Here is a 13,519-nt window from a genome sequence, read left to right as displayed (position 1 = left end):
GGGCGGGCCGCGGCGGCGAGATCGACGGAATGTGTCGATTGCCCCGCGGGTAACTATTCCGCGAGCGCGGGATCGGCGACGTGCGATGCGTGTCCGGCGGGATATATATGTGAAGATGCGCTCACAACCGAGCCCGAGGCGTGCGCCGCCGGTTCGTACGCGCCCGAGGGGAGTACAAAGTGCGTTCCGTGCGCGGTTGGGACGTATCAAAATAGCAGCGCGTCGGCGTCGTGCGATCCGTGTCCGCCGGGGAGATTGTGCTACTCGAACGCGCAACGGATTACTCCGGGCACGTGTCCAGCTGGCTCGTACGCCCCAGAGGGTCATACAGAGCAGTTGTGCATCCCGTGTGCGATCGGAACGTATCAACCGCTCACCGGTCAGGGTGAGTGTAAAGTGTGTGATGAAGGTAAGTCGTGTCCGGAGGAAGGGCTCACGGCGCCCCGAGAATGCGCGGGCGGGACGTACAGCGGTTACGATGTCAAAAACGAAGCCGTCGCCTTCGCGTTACCGTATAATGCATCGGATACCAACCGTCACCCGACTGTGAGCGCCACGGGTGGGGAGTCGTGTGAAACGTGCCCGGCGGGATATTACTGCCCGGACGGTCTTGGACCACCCACATTGTGTCCGATCGGAACGTACTCCGTCGCGGGGGCGACGTCGTGCGTGGGTTGCGACGCCGGCAAAGCGTGTCCGAAACCGTTGGTATCATCGATAAGGGATTGCATCAGCGGAACATTTAGCGTTGGGAACGCCACGTCCTGTACCGAGTGCTCGCCCGGAAGATACTGCATGGATACAACGAAAAATTTGCAGTTAAATTGTGCGCTGGGATTTTACAGCTACGGGGGCGCGGTGAGCGCGTGCACGCGTTGCGAAGCTGGGAAAGAGTGCCCCGACGTGACAGGTTCTCGGAACGCCGATTGCGATCCGGGTACATTTAGCGCTGGTGGTCAAACGACGTGTACTTTCTGCCCCCCTGGGAGATTTTGCAACGAAACAGACTCGGCCGCAGCGCAATACGACTGCGCGGCTGGAACGTACAGCGAAGGCAAGCAAATTACGTGTACACCGTGCGCGGCTGGAACGTTCGGCATCATCATCGCCGCAGTGACGCCCTCCGACTGTAATCCATGTCCGAGCGGCATGTACAGCACCGTGGAGGGCGCGAGCAGCGACGATGCGTGTCATTTGTGTCCAGTGGACACGGAGTGTCCAAATACAGGCACCGTCACTCCGACACCTTGTGCATCGGGGCTCGGGACGTTTGGCGAAGTGGGTCAAACCGCATGCGGAACAGCGCCTCCGGCGCCGAGTCCGCCGCCGAGTCCACCACCACCGCCTCCTTCACCCCCGCCTCCGGCGCCGCCGCCGCTGAATGAGACGGTGAGCGCTCCAAAAATTTCTCTACGGTTGCAGGGAAACATTGAAGAGTGGACGAGCGCGAACGAGTCGGCGTTCCAGATTGGAATAGCGTCCGCACTCAACGATGGAACGGTCGCTGCGGATGTCGAGATCATCAGCGTCAAGTCAGGTTCGGTGATTGTTGCTTTTCAAATCACCTCCGCGGCAATGCTTCCGCCGATGTACGGCGGTAATTGGAATCAGACGTATCTGACGGACGCGGTGGCAAAGATTTCGAGCGCGGTCACGGCAAACACTTTAAACGTAGGGGCTCCAGTGTACGATCTGCCGTCAGTTGACTGCGCTCCGGGCTCTTACGTGTTCTCATCATCGGGCTCGAACAGAGTGTGCAAACTATGCAGCCTCGGTAAATATTCCTCAGTCACAAATGCACCGCAGTGTACAAGTTGCGCCGGAGGCACGGCGACGCCGTATCAAGGTTCGAGCGCTTGCGCCAACTGCGCGCCCGGGACAGTGGCTCCGAACCCGGGCTCATCAGAGTGCTCTTTGTGCCCACGTGGTACGATTCAGCCTGCTTCCGGTGAGATGTCGTGTACGCAGTGCCAGGACAATTATTTTGCGAGCGCTTTCGGCTCGATTTCATGCGCGCCTTGCCCAGCTGGATTCGTCAGCGGTGCCCCCGCGTGGGTGGGCGAGACTGCGGGCATGCGAGCGGATGGTGTTCTTAGTGTTGAGGTGCAAGAGGCCATTGGTGGTGTGCGATGCATTCCAGACGGTACGTACGATTTACCTCCACCGCCCCCTCCGTCCGTGAAAGAGCGCCTTGCGGACAGAACTTCCTGGACAGTTGGTGGTATCTCCCTTTCCGTGTACACTCTGTTCCTTTACGTGTTAGGCCGCCACATATGGCGCAAAGAAAAGTTGACTCTAAAGTATGCTGAGAATGACTCCTTCATGTACACTATCACGCCGTTGATGGAGAACACGCCGAGCCGTCGCGGGACCATGATAGAATTCGAAGAGGAGGACTTGCGCTTTGCCATCGACTGCTTCCGTAGAGGCGCCGTTGATGACGCGGAGGCGGTGTGCTCTCGAATTGCAGAAAGAAATCACCTGAGCGCGGACGCCTTGCAAGGTTTAGGCATCGCTAGAGCGTGCGCAGGCGATTTAGAATACGCTCACGCGTTCGCGCACAGAAGCGTGAACATCGCGAGTACGTCACAACGCCAGATCACTCTTGCGAACATATACCTGAGTCAAGGCCACACGGAGAAAGCGATCGCCTTGTTTGACATAGCGATCCGTCGAGATCCGGTAAGCGCGATTGGTCACTTCAACATTGGCAACGCGCACTTCATGTCTGGGGACTGGGCGAGTGCGAGAACGAGCTATCTCGCCGCTCTCGATCGTGAACCTCACTACTACAAAGCGTTGTACAACCTCGCGATGCTACTGGACGTAACTGGCTTCATCGCAGAGGCGAAGGATACGATGAAGAGGGCAGTTGAGATTCGTAGAAGCGACGTACGAGGGGTGTATGCGATGGGCCTCCTCTATGTGAAGCTTGGACAGTGGAAGAAGGCTGAGGAACAGTTCAAAAATGCACTGCTGATCGATGATAAGCACGCGATGTCGCACGTGAAACTCGGAAATTTAGCTTTCAGGCGAGGAGAGTTCGAGTTCGCCGGAGCACTCTACCTTAATGCGCTCGAGTCGGACTCGACGAACGTTGAGGCGCTGACCAACATCGCAATGCTGGATTGGTGCAAGGGACTGTCGAACGCGAGCAACTCCCAGCTCAGATTGGCGATCACGATAAATCCGACGTACTATCCCGCTCTATATAATCTGGCCGTCACTCGACTCTCTCAAGGTAGAGTTGACGAATGCTTAAGATACTATCAGCGGGCGAAAGCTTGCTGCGGCGACTCTGCGTTAGAAAAGACTCAGATATTCAATCTGAGCGTCGCCCTGGCAGAAATCGATGAGATAGATGACGAGGAGGTGCCGATGGAGTTCACGACGACCGCAGCGGAGCACCAGCTCATGAAGATAGCCGTATCAAAGATTCAAACTGACGACGGTAGGAGCTCCATGCCGGCGACTTCCGTGAAGATGTCTGTGAAATCGACGCCGACTCTGAGCGCGATGCCCTCAAACGTGGCTCATGACGATGAAGGTGACGTTCTCCTGACGCGCACCGAGTGTAAATACGTCTCACTCGTATTCATCTCAGATGCTGTGAAGTTCCCAGAGCGACTGGAGTCATGCGCGTTAGACGATACGTGCGTCATCGTCTACGAGCACGATATGAACAGAGTGATGCTGTGTCGAACGCTCGTGTCGAAGGCAAAAGAAAAGTTGTCCGATGCTCACGGGCTGCAATCTGTCGATCGCATCGCGATTATTGCACCCGCGTTCTTAGGAGGCGTGCAGCTCGGTGAGCACGTCGTGATCGACTCACGGACCGTGAGGCAACATGTGGACGTTTCGTTCTTCCTGAAGGGACTCAACGAAATGCTCGGCCTGTATCAGTGGCAAGGCAAGCGACTTGACTTTCTGACGCTCGACCACACCGCCCCGGTAAACATCCAGTTGTTAAGAACGATCAAGTTTGAGCATTCTTTCGAGTGCGACGTGGCCTGTTCGGACACCATGGAATCTGTGGAGACGTTCACTCTTACCGACGAGCAACTCAAGCTCACGCACGGCGCTGCAAGTGGTACAAGCGCGAGTTTGAACTACTTCAACGCGAAAGCGCTAAAGGATTGGGCCTCACTGCCTCGAGCGCCGCCAAAGCATAAAATCGTGCAGTCTTCCACCGGTGGGATGCTCGCGCTCAAAGGAGACGACGAGTACGAAAAAGCGAAAGTATCTTGGCGCACAGCGGCGAAGGCCACCATGGCGCTCAGACCTGCAGCACACGCCGTCATGCCGATGCACAAAGCTAGCATCGAGCCGCCACCACCGATCCTTGCACCACCAGAACCCGAGGAAGTCTCCCTGCGGCGCTCAGGGAAGAGACATAAGCAGAGCAAGAAAACACAAGACAAGTGGGTTGATTTGGAAATGATGACACCAATGCCCTCCGCGAAGTTTAAACAACACGTTACTCAAGTTTTCTTCTGCAATGAAATTGCAGTGGAGCTCGGGATCGACGCGAACAGAGTTCGCGTGGTGAGAACAGATGAAATCACCGACACAGTCACCGTTCGCATCACCGAACGTACTCCTGAGAACGAGCCTCGGATGGTTCCATCGCTGGAAACGATCGTCAAGAACTTCCAAGACAAGATCAAGGATGGAACGTTCATAATCGATGACGCGTTCAACGGCATGTACGTCTTAGGAGTGTTCTGGCCCCCGACTGAGACAGAGGCGGATGTGGATGACGCGGCGTCGGGAATTTCGAGCGGAGATGATACTCGCGTTTCACACGATGAGAACACGCCGACGTCTTTCACGCACAGCTTCGCATCGGCGAGCATCACGTCTGAATTCAACGTGCATGATATCGGTGGTGGTTTCGGTGCCGGTGACTCAAAGCGAGCTAATCCGTCGTCGACAGTGACGCAGCCGGTCACGACACTTTCGCTCGAGCCCACTCCCACATCTCTGGTACCGATCATGGCGCGTCAGATGCACGATTTCGTGGAGATCGAGTTCAATGATGCGAGCGAATCGGTGACGTCTGCGGCGACGAATGTCTCAACACCGCGTTGGGATTTGGACCGTAATGTTGAGAACTTGCGCAAATTGGAGCGCACGGGCATCTGGGATGCCGATATATAGATAGACAAACATAGTAGGTACCGGTACCGGTAGCAGTGATCAAGCGCTAAAACGTCCTAGCACGTTTACCTCGTCCCCTCCTTTCGTGGCTTCTTCAGCGCACGTCTCTCGGCGTCTAAATCGAATCCCCCGCTTACCATTTTCAACTCATCTTTTATCTCCTCCGCGTCCGGTGCTGTCTGCAGCGCCTCGTCTAACTGCTGCAGAGCCAATTTGTACCCCAAATTCACCTGCGCCGGTGTTCCCCGAACCTCTATCGCCCGCACCACCGCGTGCTCGTTCCCTTCGTGCACTTTCTCCTCGTCTGAAATCACTATCTTACACTTTGACAATCCTTCAATCTTCTTCACATGTCCGTACCCTCGACCGATGAACGCCCCTAAGAACACCTTGGGACAGAAGAACCGTCTGGACGTTTGATTCTCCGTCTCTCTGATCAGCGCATCAATGAGCCTTAAGCACTTTTCCACCGCCTCGCTCGCGCCGCGCACCGCCACCGTTCGCGTCTCCTTCTCCCCGCACTCAGCGATATCGTCATCGAGCGTCACCTTCACCCCTAACGCCTGCACCATCTCCCCGACGCCGTTCCCATCGCTCGAGAGCAACCGCATCGCCACACCGTGCTCGACTCGCCGTCTTCGAATGACGTCCACGCGAACCGTCGCGACGCGTTCATTCCCATCCTCCGCTTCTCCGCTCGCCCCGGCGTCGAAGTACGTCGGACGCGATCTCGTCTCCATGACTTCGTTCACGGCGTCGCGCAGACCGCTTTGAGCGCGTCTCTGCGCCGCGCACACGCGCGCGGCGTCTTCGAAGACGTCGTCGGCGAATTTCGGTAAAATCGTCTTCGTCTCGCGTCCCGCGGGCGCCTTCACGTCGCTCGTCGACGGACGTTCGTTCACGGCCTCTTGCTCCACCCGCTCGTCCGCGTCATCCGTGTCCGAGGACGACGACACGGGCACGGCGTCGAAGAAACTCATCGTATGCAAAACGCCGCGCCGCACTCTGCCGCGCGCCGCGCGTCATGCGCGCCATCGATGGCGTCGACGCCGCGGACACCGACGCGAACGACGTCAACGCGCCCCTCCTGCCCGACGACGACGACGCGGTGACGACGAGCGAGGAACACGCGCGCGATGAAGAGATTCAGGAAGTCACGGACGCGTCGAGTCTGCGACTCTCGCGCGCCGCGCTGCACGTCGCCGCGCTCGGCTCGCCGCTCATCTTACAGTACATCTCCACGTCGACGTCGCAGACGTTTCAGCTCGGGTTGTTGAGTCGAGTGGGTGGGGAGCGCGCGGTGGCGGCGTTCGGTTTGGGAACCGTCGTCTGCAGCGTCACGGCGCACTCGGTGATTTGGGGACTGGGAAGTGGCGTCGACACGACGAGCTCGCAGGCGAACGGGATGGGCGCTAAAAGAGCGATCGGGGAGACGGCGTTGCGGGCGACGGTCATTCTTTGGACGTTAGCGGCGACGCCGGGTGGGTTGATTTTTTGGAACGCGGAAAAGTTATTGTCGACGGTGGGCGTCGATGCGGAAGTGGCGGAAGCGGTGCAGGCGTTCGCGCGAGTGCGGATTCCGGGACTTTTCGCGCAGAGCGTCACTTGCGTGGCGTTAAAAACGATGATGGCGATGAAATTGTCGGAGCGAGTGGGGACGCTCTCTGCGAGCACGACGCCGTTGAAATTCATAGCGCCGTGGTTCTTCGTGTGGCGTCTGCGGATGGGATTACACGGCGCCGCAGTGGCTTTGACGTGCATCGATTTCGGCACGATGACTATGTACCTCACCGCGTTCTTGACTAGTCCGTGCTGTAGGGAGACTTTGCGGGGCTGTCGGCTGTCCAAGGTGTTCGAGGATTGGGGCGCTTTTTTGCGGCTCGCCGTGCCCGGATTATTCATGAGCGCCATCGAGTGGTGGTCGTGGGATTTCAACAGCGTCTTGGCGTCCATGTGCGCGAACGCGACGCTGGAGTTGGCGACTCAGGCCTTCTTAGCAAATACGTACTTTTTTTTCTACTCGTGGGCGTGTGTGTGGGCTCGCGGGGCGAGCACGAGCGTGGGAAACGCGTTGGGCGAGAGAAAAATTCGAGATGCCGCGACGCTTGCGCGCGCCACAGCGGTTTTGTCCCTGAGCTTTGCCTTGGTGAGTGCTATGTTGTTTTTCATCGGCGCCGACGCTCTGTTCGCGACTTACACGCAAGATGACAGCATAACACGAAGACTCGATCAGCTCGTGCCGTTGCTCACGCTTTTGATCGCCACGGACGGACTGCAGGTCTCTCTCAGTGGGGTCATTGTCGGTGCCGGGCAGCAAACCGTCATGACGCCGGTGCTCGTGTTCTCGTACTGGTGCGTCGGGATCCCTCTTGCGGCGTTCCTAGGGATCGGGCGTCCAAAACTCGGACTCGTAGGTATATGGATCGGTATACTGGTGTCAAGCGTTTTACATTTGGTTTTCAATGTGATCATCTGCTTTGCGGGAGAGATCGGTGCGCCGTTCGCCATTCAATGGCATAAAGCGAGCGAGAACGCGATCGAGCGTCTGCGTGATGAAGGAGCCGTGGAAGATAAAGACGAGAGTAGCGACAAAGAGGATAGCAAACTAGAGAGTGACTCAGACGGAATTCTTTTACTGTAACAACAATCGCTCGATTCTTTCTCATCAACGGCGGGATTTGTTTGTCTTTTGCTTTTGCTTCGGTAGTTTGAGCGGTTTGATGATGGAGCCAGTCGGCTTCAAAATCTTCGGTGCATTCAGCTTGGTGAACATGCTCGACGTATTGACGTCTGGACCGAGCGGCTGGCGCATTGTGCCCTCGTACGTGGCCTTGCTCGAGAAACCGTGCGGGAGCGATTCGACGTTGAACTGCGCCGCCTTTTTATCGAACTTCTCACTGATGACGACGTGCTTCAACTTGGCATCGCGGCGAGACTTGAGTGCCTTGGCGCGTTCTGCCTTGGCCTTCTTTTCCGCCTCGATCATCCACTTGGGTGTTTTCTGGCTTCCCGCCCACTGCCCCCATCCTGGAAGATTTTTCGGCGTGTCGGCGTCGGGAAGCTCGGCGTTCACATCTGCGAGCTTTTCCTTCTCGAACTCGGCCTCGATCCCATCGTTCGCGAATGCGCGACGCATCAAGTCTTCATTATTCATCCCGACTTGTCGCTCTTCATCGAGCATCACGGTCGGTTCCTCGTCTTCCTCTTCAACGACACGTGGCGGCGCCACGCGAGCTGCAGCCTTTTGGCGCATCTTTCTCGCCGCGTCGGATATCTCACCAACGGGCTTCGCCTTGATCACTGGACCGTTAGAATTCTTGTTAGAAGTCTTCGAGGGCTTCGTCGTTGCGCTCGGTGGCTCGTCTTCTCGAGCCTTCTTCGGAGCCACGGCTTGCTTGGCACGAGCGGTCATCTGTTCCCACTCGTCATCGTCCGAGTCATCCTCGCTATCGCTCGACCCGTCTTCATCCTCGCGGTCCATCCGATCAAGCTCGTCAAGCATCTCACGTGCCTCGGCTTGACTCTCCGTCCGTCTCTTCTCCATCGCTCGGGCCATAAACGGAAGCTTGAACAAGCTCTCATTCGCGCCTGCCAAATCACTCCCACCATCCTCCAGGGCCTTCAGCGCCGCAGCCTTCGCCTTGAGTCTGCGCTTTCGCTCGGCGGCAGGATCATCGGGAGCATCGTCATCGTCGGAATCTTCCGCGTCTGTACTCCCTTCCCCGTCCGAGGTCGTCGTTCGCGTTCCTTCAATCTTTTCTCGAAGCTGTTGTCCTATGCGAAGCTGTTCCTGAAGCTTCTCGCGCGTCCCTGCGAGGTGGGCGATTCCCTTCTTTATCGCTCGCTTGGCCCACCGAGACGTATTTTTGTGTCTAAGCAACATACGTTCTTGCGCTCGCAGGTACTCGCGGCGCTCTTCCGGGGTCTGACCGTCAGCGTCTTCGTCGTCTTCGTCGCCGATGACTTTGAGCTCGCCCTTGCGATTGACGCGATGATACGCCTTGGATTTGATCGCCTTCAACCTCTTCGCCTTTTGTTCGTGATAGAATAGCACCGCACGCATCTTTGCCAGCTTCGCTTGACGCGACTTGATGTCCTCGGTGTCCAAGTGATTCATCTCGAGCAATTCGCCTCGAACGACATCCTTGGCGCTCGCGTGGCCGGTTTCCTTCAACACCTTTGCGATCTCCATCTCAATCTCCGTCTTGGGCAGAAAGTCCGCGGTGAGCGCCCCGAGGGTGTCTTTGCGCTGCATCTCGTCTCGCGCGGGCGCAAACTTCAACGTACGCTTCTCGCGATTCTCCTTGACGACGGATTGATACTTGCTCACGTCAGCGCTCGTCTCCGCGTACGCCGCCCTGCGGTCAATGCGCTCCTGAATAGGTCTCGCTAGCGGTGCATCCACCGCCTTCGCTTTCGCGATCTTATTCAATCGTTTCACCGTCTCCCGAGAGAGCGTGTCCTCCCCGAGCGACGCCATGACGTCCTTCAGCGTCAGCTTTGGTTGATCCGACCTCGCCGCGATGGCGAACAGGTTCTCCTCTCCAGCCGGCTTCACCACCGGTCTGTACCTTGGATCGAGCTCAAATTTCTTCCGCTTCCCCACAATCTCATCCAATGCCCGCTCTCGTCGCGCGTCCTCTTCCTCCTCCTCTTCTTCCGACAACAGATCCCTCAAATCCTCCTCTCCGTCGTCTCGCTCATCCTCCCGCGGGCGCTTCAAAGCCTTACCCGCGTCACGACCCGACGTCCGCGGTTCCTCCTCCTGCTCCTCCTCGCTGTCCATCACCGCTCGTAAATCATCATCATCGCCGTCTTTCCCATCCCTCTTCACGCCCTCATAGCCGTCGCCATCGTCGTCGTCGTCCCACGCCTTGTCGCTCTCCGCGCCTCCGCCCAACGCCTCGCCCCAGCGCGCCTCATCCTCGTCGTCAAACGCCTCGTCTTCGTCGATCTCCTCGTCTTCGAACGCGTCGACGTCACGCACGTCCTCGAAGACGTCCTCGTCGCTCGGCGGGTCGACGTCCGAGTCCGAGGGCGATGGCACGGAGGGTTTTCTTCCGCCGCCGCCGGCTAGTTTTTTCCGGCGGCTCGGCATTGATGCGCACGCGCGCGTCGTTTCGCGGGCGTCTCGGCGGTGTAGACGACGCGCTCGCGGCGAGGGGTATCGGCCGTCGCGCGTGGACGTTTCGTGCGAGGGGTCTGGGAGGACGCGCCGCGAGGTGGCGGCCGCGGTGAATGAATGAAAGAGAGTGTGTGCGTGTCTATTCTACAAAGGCGCGAGGGCGAATGACGCCACGCGCGCGCTTCTAGCCCGGCGTCGACGCTGGGTATGCCGGGTAATGACTCGGCGTCGATGCGGGGTAACTATGTGACGTGGGATAGTTGTGAGACCCGTCGTGGACGCGTCCCTCGTCGGTCTCGTACGTGAAGCAGGGCTCGCCGCTTTTGCACACGATTCTGAACATGCGGCTTGAACCCGAGCAACCCGTCGGAGTGCACGTGATCGTCGTGTTCAGGGCTGATTTGTTATCGACGACGCTCGTGGCGAATGTATCGACGACCGCGGTCGAGTAACACGCGTCGGAACGACCTCCAGCCATACGATGATCACAGAACGCGTTTTTCGCCTGGTACACGCACGCCTTGGTGGAGTTCCAATCGCCGAGCTCTCTGCCCTCGCACCAATCCACAACTGTCAAGTTCACGTGGTACGGCAACAAACACTTGGGCATCGGACACATCGCGATCGCAATCGCTCCTTTATAATCGTTTGGATCCCACTGGTGGACGCTCATGGCGTTGATCAATGCCGGTTTGCTCACGACGGGTACGTGCGGGCGCACGTGCATCTGACACGCGAGCGGCTGGCCGGCGGAGTACTCGCGTACCAAGGTATTCGTCGCGTTGTCCATGTACCACGCCCCCCAGGAACCACGTTCACCACCGTAGGGTGCGCTCAATTCGCAGTTTCCGTTATCTGCGCACGCCGCAGGCCACGGAGAACCCGTGTAGTACGCGCTCGTGGGCGGGATGCCGTTCACACCAGGTACGACGATGGTGGATATGCGCGCACCGTGAAGCTTGAGTTCAGCCGCCGCGCCCTGGACGCTTCGAAGCTTGTATTGGCAAGACGTCATGTCTTCACCTCCCTCCGTGTTGAACGGATAATCTCTCGTCATGTTTCGATACTCGGGAACACTCACGGCCAAGCACGTCTCAGCCTCGACAGAGGTGGACGGGAGCGATCCAGTGACCACGATGACGCTTCTCTCCGTCGCGTTGAACTCACCGTAATCTTCGAAGATGGCTCGGGCCGCCTTAAATCCTTGCGCCAAGGGCATGCTCTTACCACAACACGCGTCTGGATCAGCTCGCATCTGCTCTAAGCGCGCATGGAATTCAGCGCTCGTGTAGTGATTCAACGGAATGTAGCTTGAGTAGGCATCGCACACGTACGGATTGCCCGTGCCCGGAAGCAAGAGAACGCCCACCTTGGATCCAGTGCCCTCGATGGTGCAATACATGTCGTGTAACATGTCGATCACCTTGCTGTAGAACAACTCCCGGCCGATGTTCGTGCTAGCGTCGACCAAGATGAGGATGTCTCGCCCGTTGACTGTCGAGCACAGCGGAGCAGTGAACGGAGAACCAGACGCCAAGTTGCGAGCGCACCACGAGTTCACCGGCAAGCTTGAGCGATTGTGCGCCAAAGTGTGCTGCCATTCGTACTGCTCTTTAGCACTGCACACACGCGGCGCATGGTTCGCGATCGCTTGGAGACTAATTTCAATCGGTATTGGCGGAGCTTGTGGCGAAGATGGCGGAGGACTTGGCGGTGGTGGTGACAACGGTGTCGTCTGGACATCCAGGATAAATTGCTTGTGACCGTAGCTCAGATACGCCGTTCGCCTGAACCCGTGGGCGGGCGATGCATCGATGTAAAGCTGCAAGCGATCTTCATTGTTCACATGGATATTGCCGGAACTCTGCAATTCTCCGTTGAGATACACGCGCGTCCAAGTCGGCAACTCGTACTGTCCGCCTGATGGAGCCTCGAAGGCTTCAAGATTCTCCATAAAACTGAGGGTCAGTGGCTGATTCGAAGCCGAAAGAGTTGAGATCGTTTGTGGGACCAAGAACATCACCGCGTTCTGTCCAGCATCCAAGGTGACGTTCCTCATCTCAACCATTGTCGGAGGTGACGGAGGCGCCGGCGGTGGTGCAGGAGCTGGCGGATCGTGAAGTAGCGGCGGCGGATTCGGCGGTGGACTCGGCGCTGAATCAGGTGGCGGTAGATTCGGAGGTGGTGGCGAAGGCGGAGGCGAAGATGATTCCGGCAGTGGCACTGGCGTCGGCGTCGGCGTGTCGTAGTAAGACGTATCCTGATCTGGCGTCGGCGTCGGCGTCGGCGTCGGTGTCGGCGTGTCATAGTAAGACGTATCCTGATCTGGCGTCGGCGTCGGCGTCGGCGTCGGCGTGTCATAGTAAGACGTATCCTGATCTGGCGTCGGCGTCGGCGTCGGTGTCGGCGTGTCATAGTAAGACGTATCCTGATCTGGCGTCGGCGTCGGCGTCGGCGTCGGCGTCGGCGTGTCATAGTAAGACGCATCCTGATCTGGCGTCGGCGTCGGCGTCGGCGTGTCATAGTAAGACGCATCCTGATCCTGATCTGGCGTCGGCGTCGGCGTCGGCGTGTCATAGTAAGATCCTAGTCGGGCGATGCCGCAACCGGCATCGGCGGCATGGACGGCCATGGCGGTGCGTGAATGGGTGGTTTCGGTGGCGGCGGCGGACGTATTTGCCGCGGCGGCGGCGGAGACACCATCGGTGGCATCGGCGGCTCATACGAGTGATACGACGGTGGCGGAGACACTTGGGCGGTGGTGACGATCACGTTCGCCACTACGTCACCAATAGTCATCCGCACAATTCTACTCTGGTCTTGCCCACTCGGAGCGACGATTCGAAGGATGATTCTATCGCCGTTCCGGGCTGCGTACGGCAGTCCGTGCAATTGGCCGTTCACCTTGACGCTGATCCAATCCGGCGGCGTCGTCGACTCGTCGAGGAAAGGAGGCTCTACGTACCCGACCGATCCTAAAGCGGCTTCGCCACGCGCGCCTTGGCTCCACCCAAATCGAAAGTGAAGCAGGGCGCGGTGAGGCGTGCGATCAGCATTGAAAGTAGGCAAGCCGCTCACCACGAATGCCGTGTCTGTGGGAATGCCCACGATTTCGAGGTACCCGCCTCGGATGACGTACTTGTCCGCGTACAACACGTCGTCGCGCAATACAACGGGTCGTAACCTCGGTCCGACAACCGGTTGTGTCGTTGGCGCTGTCGTTGGCGCTGTCGT

The 13,519-nt window shown here is 58.2% G+C and overlaps 5 protein-coding genes across 5 annotated transcripts in view; 2 read left to right on the top strand and 3 right to left on the bottom strand.

Annotated features, from left to right (window-relative positions):
- OT_ostta04g00800 (Tetratricopeptide repeat) overlaps positions 1 to 5,160 on the top strand; it is a gene marked incomplete at both ends in the record, with an annotated part of 6,732 nt that extends 1,572 nt beyond the window's left edge. The window contains one exon of the mRNA XM_022984425.1: positions 1 to 5,160. This exon is cut by the window's left edge and continues 1,572 nt beyond it. Coding sequence (XP_022838700.1) covers positions 1 to 5,160 — 5,160 coding nt within the window.
- Positions 5,161 to 5,225: 65 nt separating this feature from the next.
- On the bottom strand, positions 5,226 to 6,140 carry OT_ostta04g00790 (K Homology domain, type 1; the record flags this gene model as incomplete). Its single annotated transcript, XM_003078561.1, has 1 exon — positions 5,226 to 6,140. One exon carries the CDS (start codon positions 6,138 to 6,140, stop codon positions 5,226 to 5,228), a length of 915 nt encoding a protein of 304 aa, XP_003078609.1.
- A 44-nt stretch (positions 6,141 to 6,184) lies between these two features.
- OT_ostta04g00780 (Multi antimicrobial extrusion protein) lies at positions 6,185 to 7,801 on the top strand (the record flags this gene model as incomplete). The annotated part of the gene is made up of 1 exon (XM_022984424.1): positions 6,185 to 7,801. The coding sequence occupies one exon, from the start codon at positions 6,185 to 6,187 to the stop codon at positions 7,799 to 7,801; it is 1,617 nt and encodes a 538-aa protein (XP_022838699.1).
- A 24-nt stretch (positions 7,802 to 7,825) lies between these two features.
- On the bottom strand, positions 7,826 to 10,258 carry OT_ostta04g00770 (Small-subunit processome, Utp14; the record flags this gene model as incomplete). The annotated part of the gene is made up of 1 exon (XM_022984423.1): positions 7,826 to 10,258. The coding sequence occupies one exon, from the start codon at positions 10,256 to 10,258 to the stop codon at positions 7,826 to 7,828; it is 2,433 nt and encodes an 810-aa protein (XP_022838698.1).
- Positions 10,259 to 10,469: 211 nt separating this feature from the next.
- Positions 10,470 to 13,519, bottom strand: part of OT_ostta04g00760 (unnamed product) — a gene marked incomplete at both ends in the record, with an annotated part of 3,754 nt that continues 704 nt past the window's right edge. The window contains 2 exons of the mRNA XM_022984422.1: positions 10,470 to 12,827; positions 12,887 to 13,512. Coding sequence (XP_022838697.1) covers positions 10,470 to 12,827; positions 12,887 to 13,512 — 2,984 coding nt within the window. The remainder of the gene's footprint in view (positions 12,828 to 12,886; positions 13,513 to 13,519) is intronic.

This window comes from Ostreococcus tauri (assembly GCF_000214015.3).
Source record: "Ostreococcus tauri WGS project CAID00000000 data, contig chromosome 04, whole genome shotgun sequence".
NCBI classification, from domain to species: Eukaryota; Viridiplantae; Chlorophyta; class Mamiellophyceae; order Mamiellales; family Bathycoccaceae; genus Ostreococcus; species Ostreococcus tauri.
The sequence above is the reverse complement of the archived record's forward strand: the minus strand, read 5'-3'. Positions and strand labels throughout refer to the sequence as shown.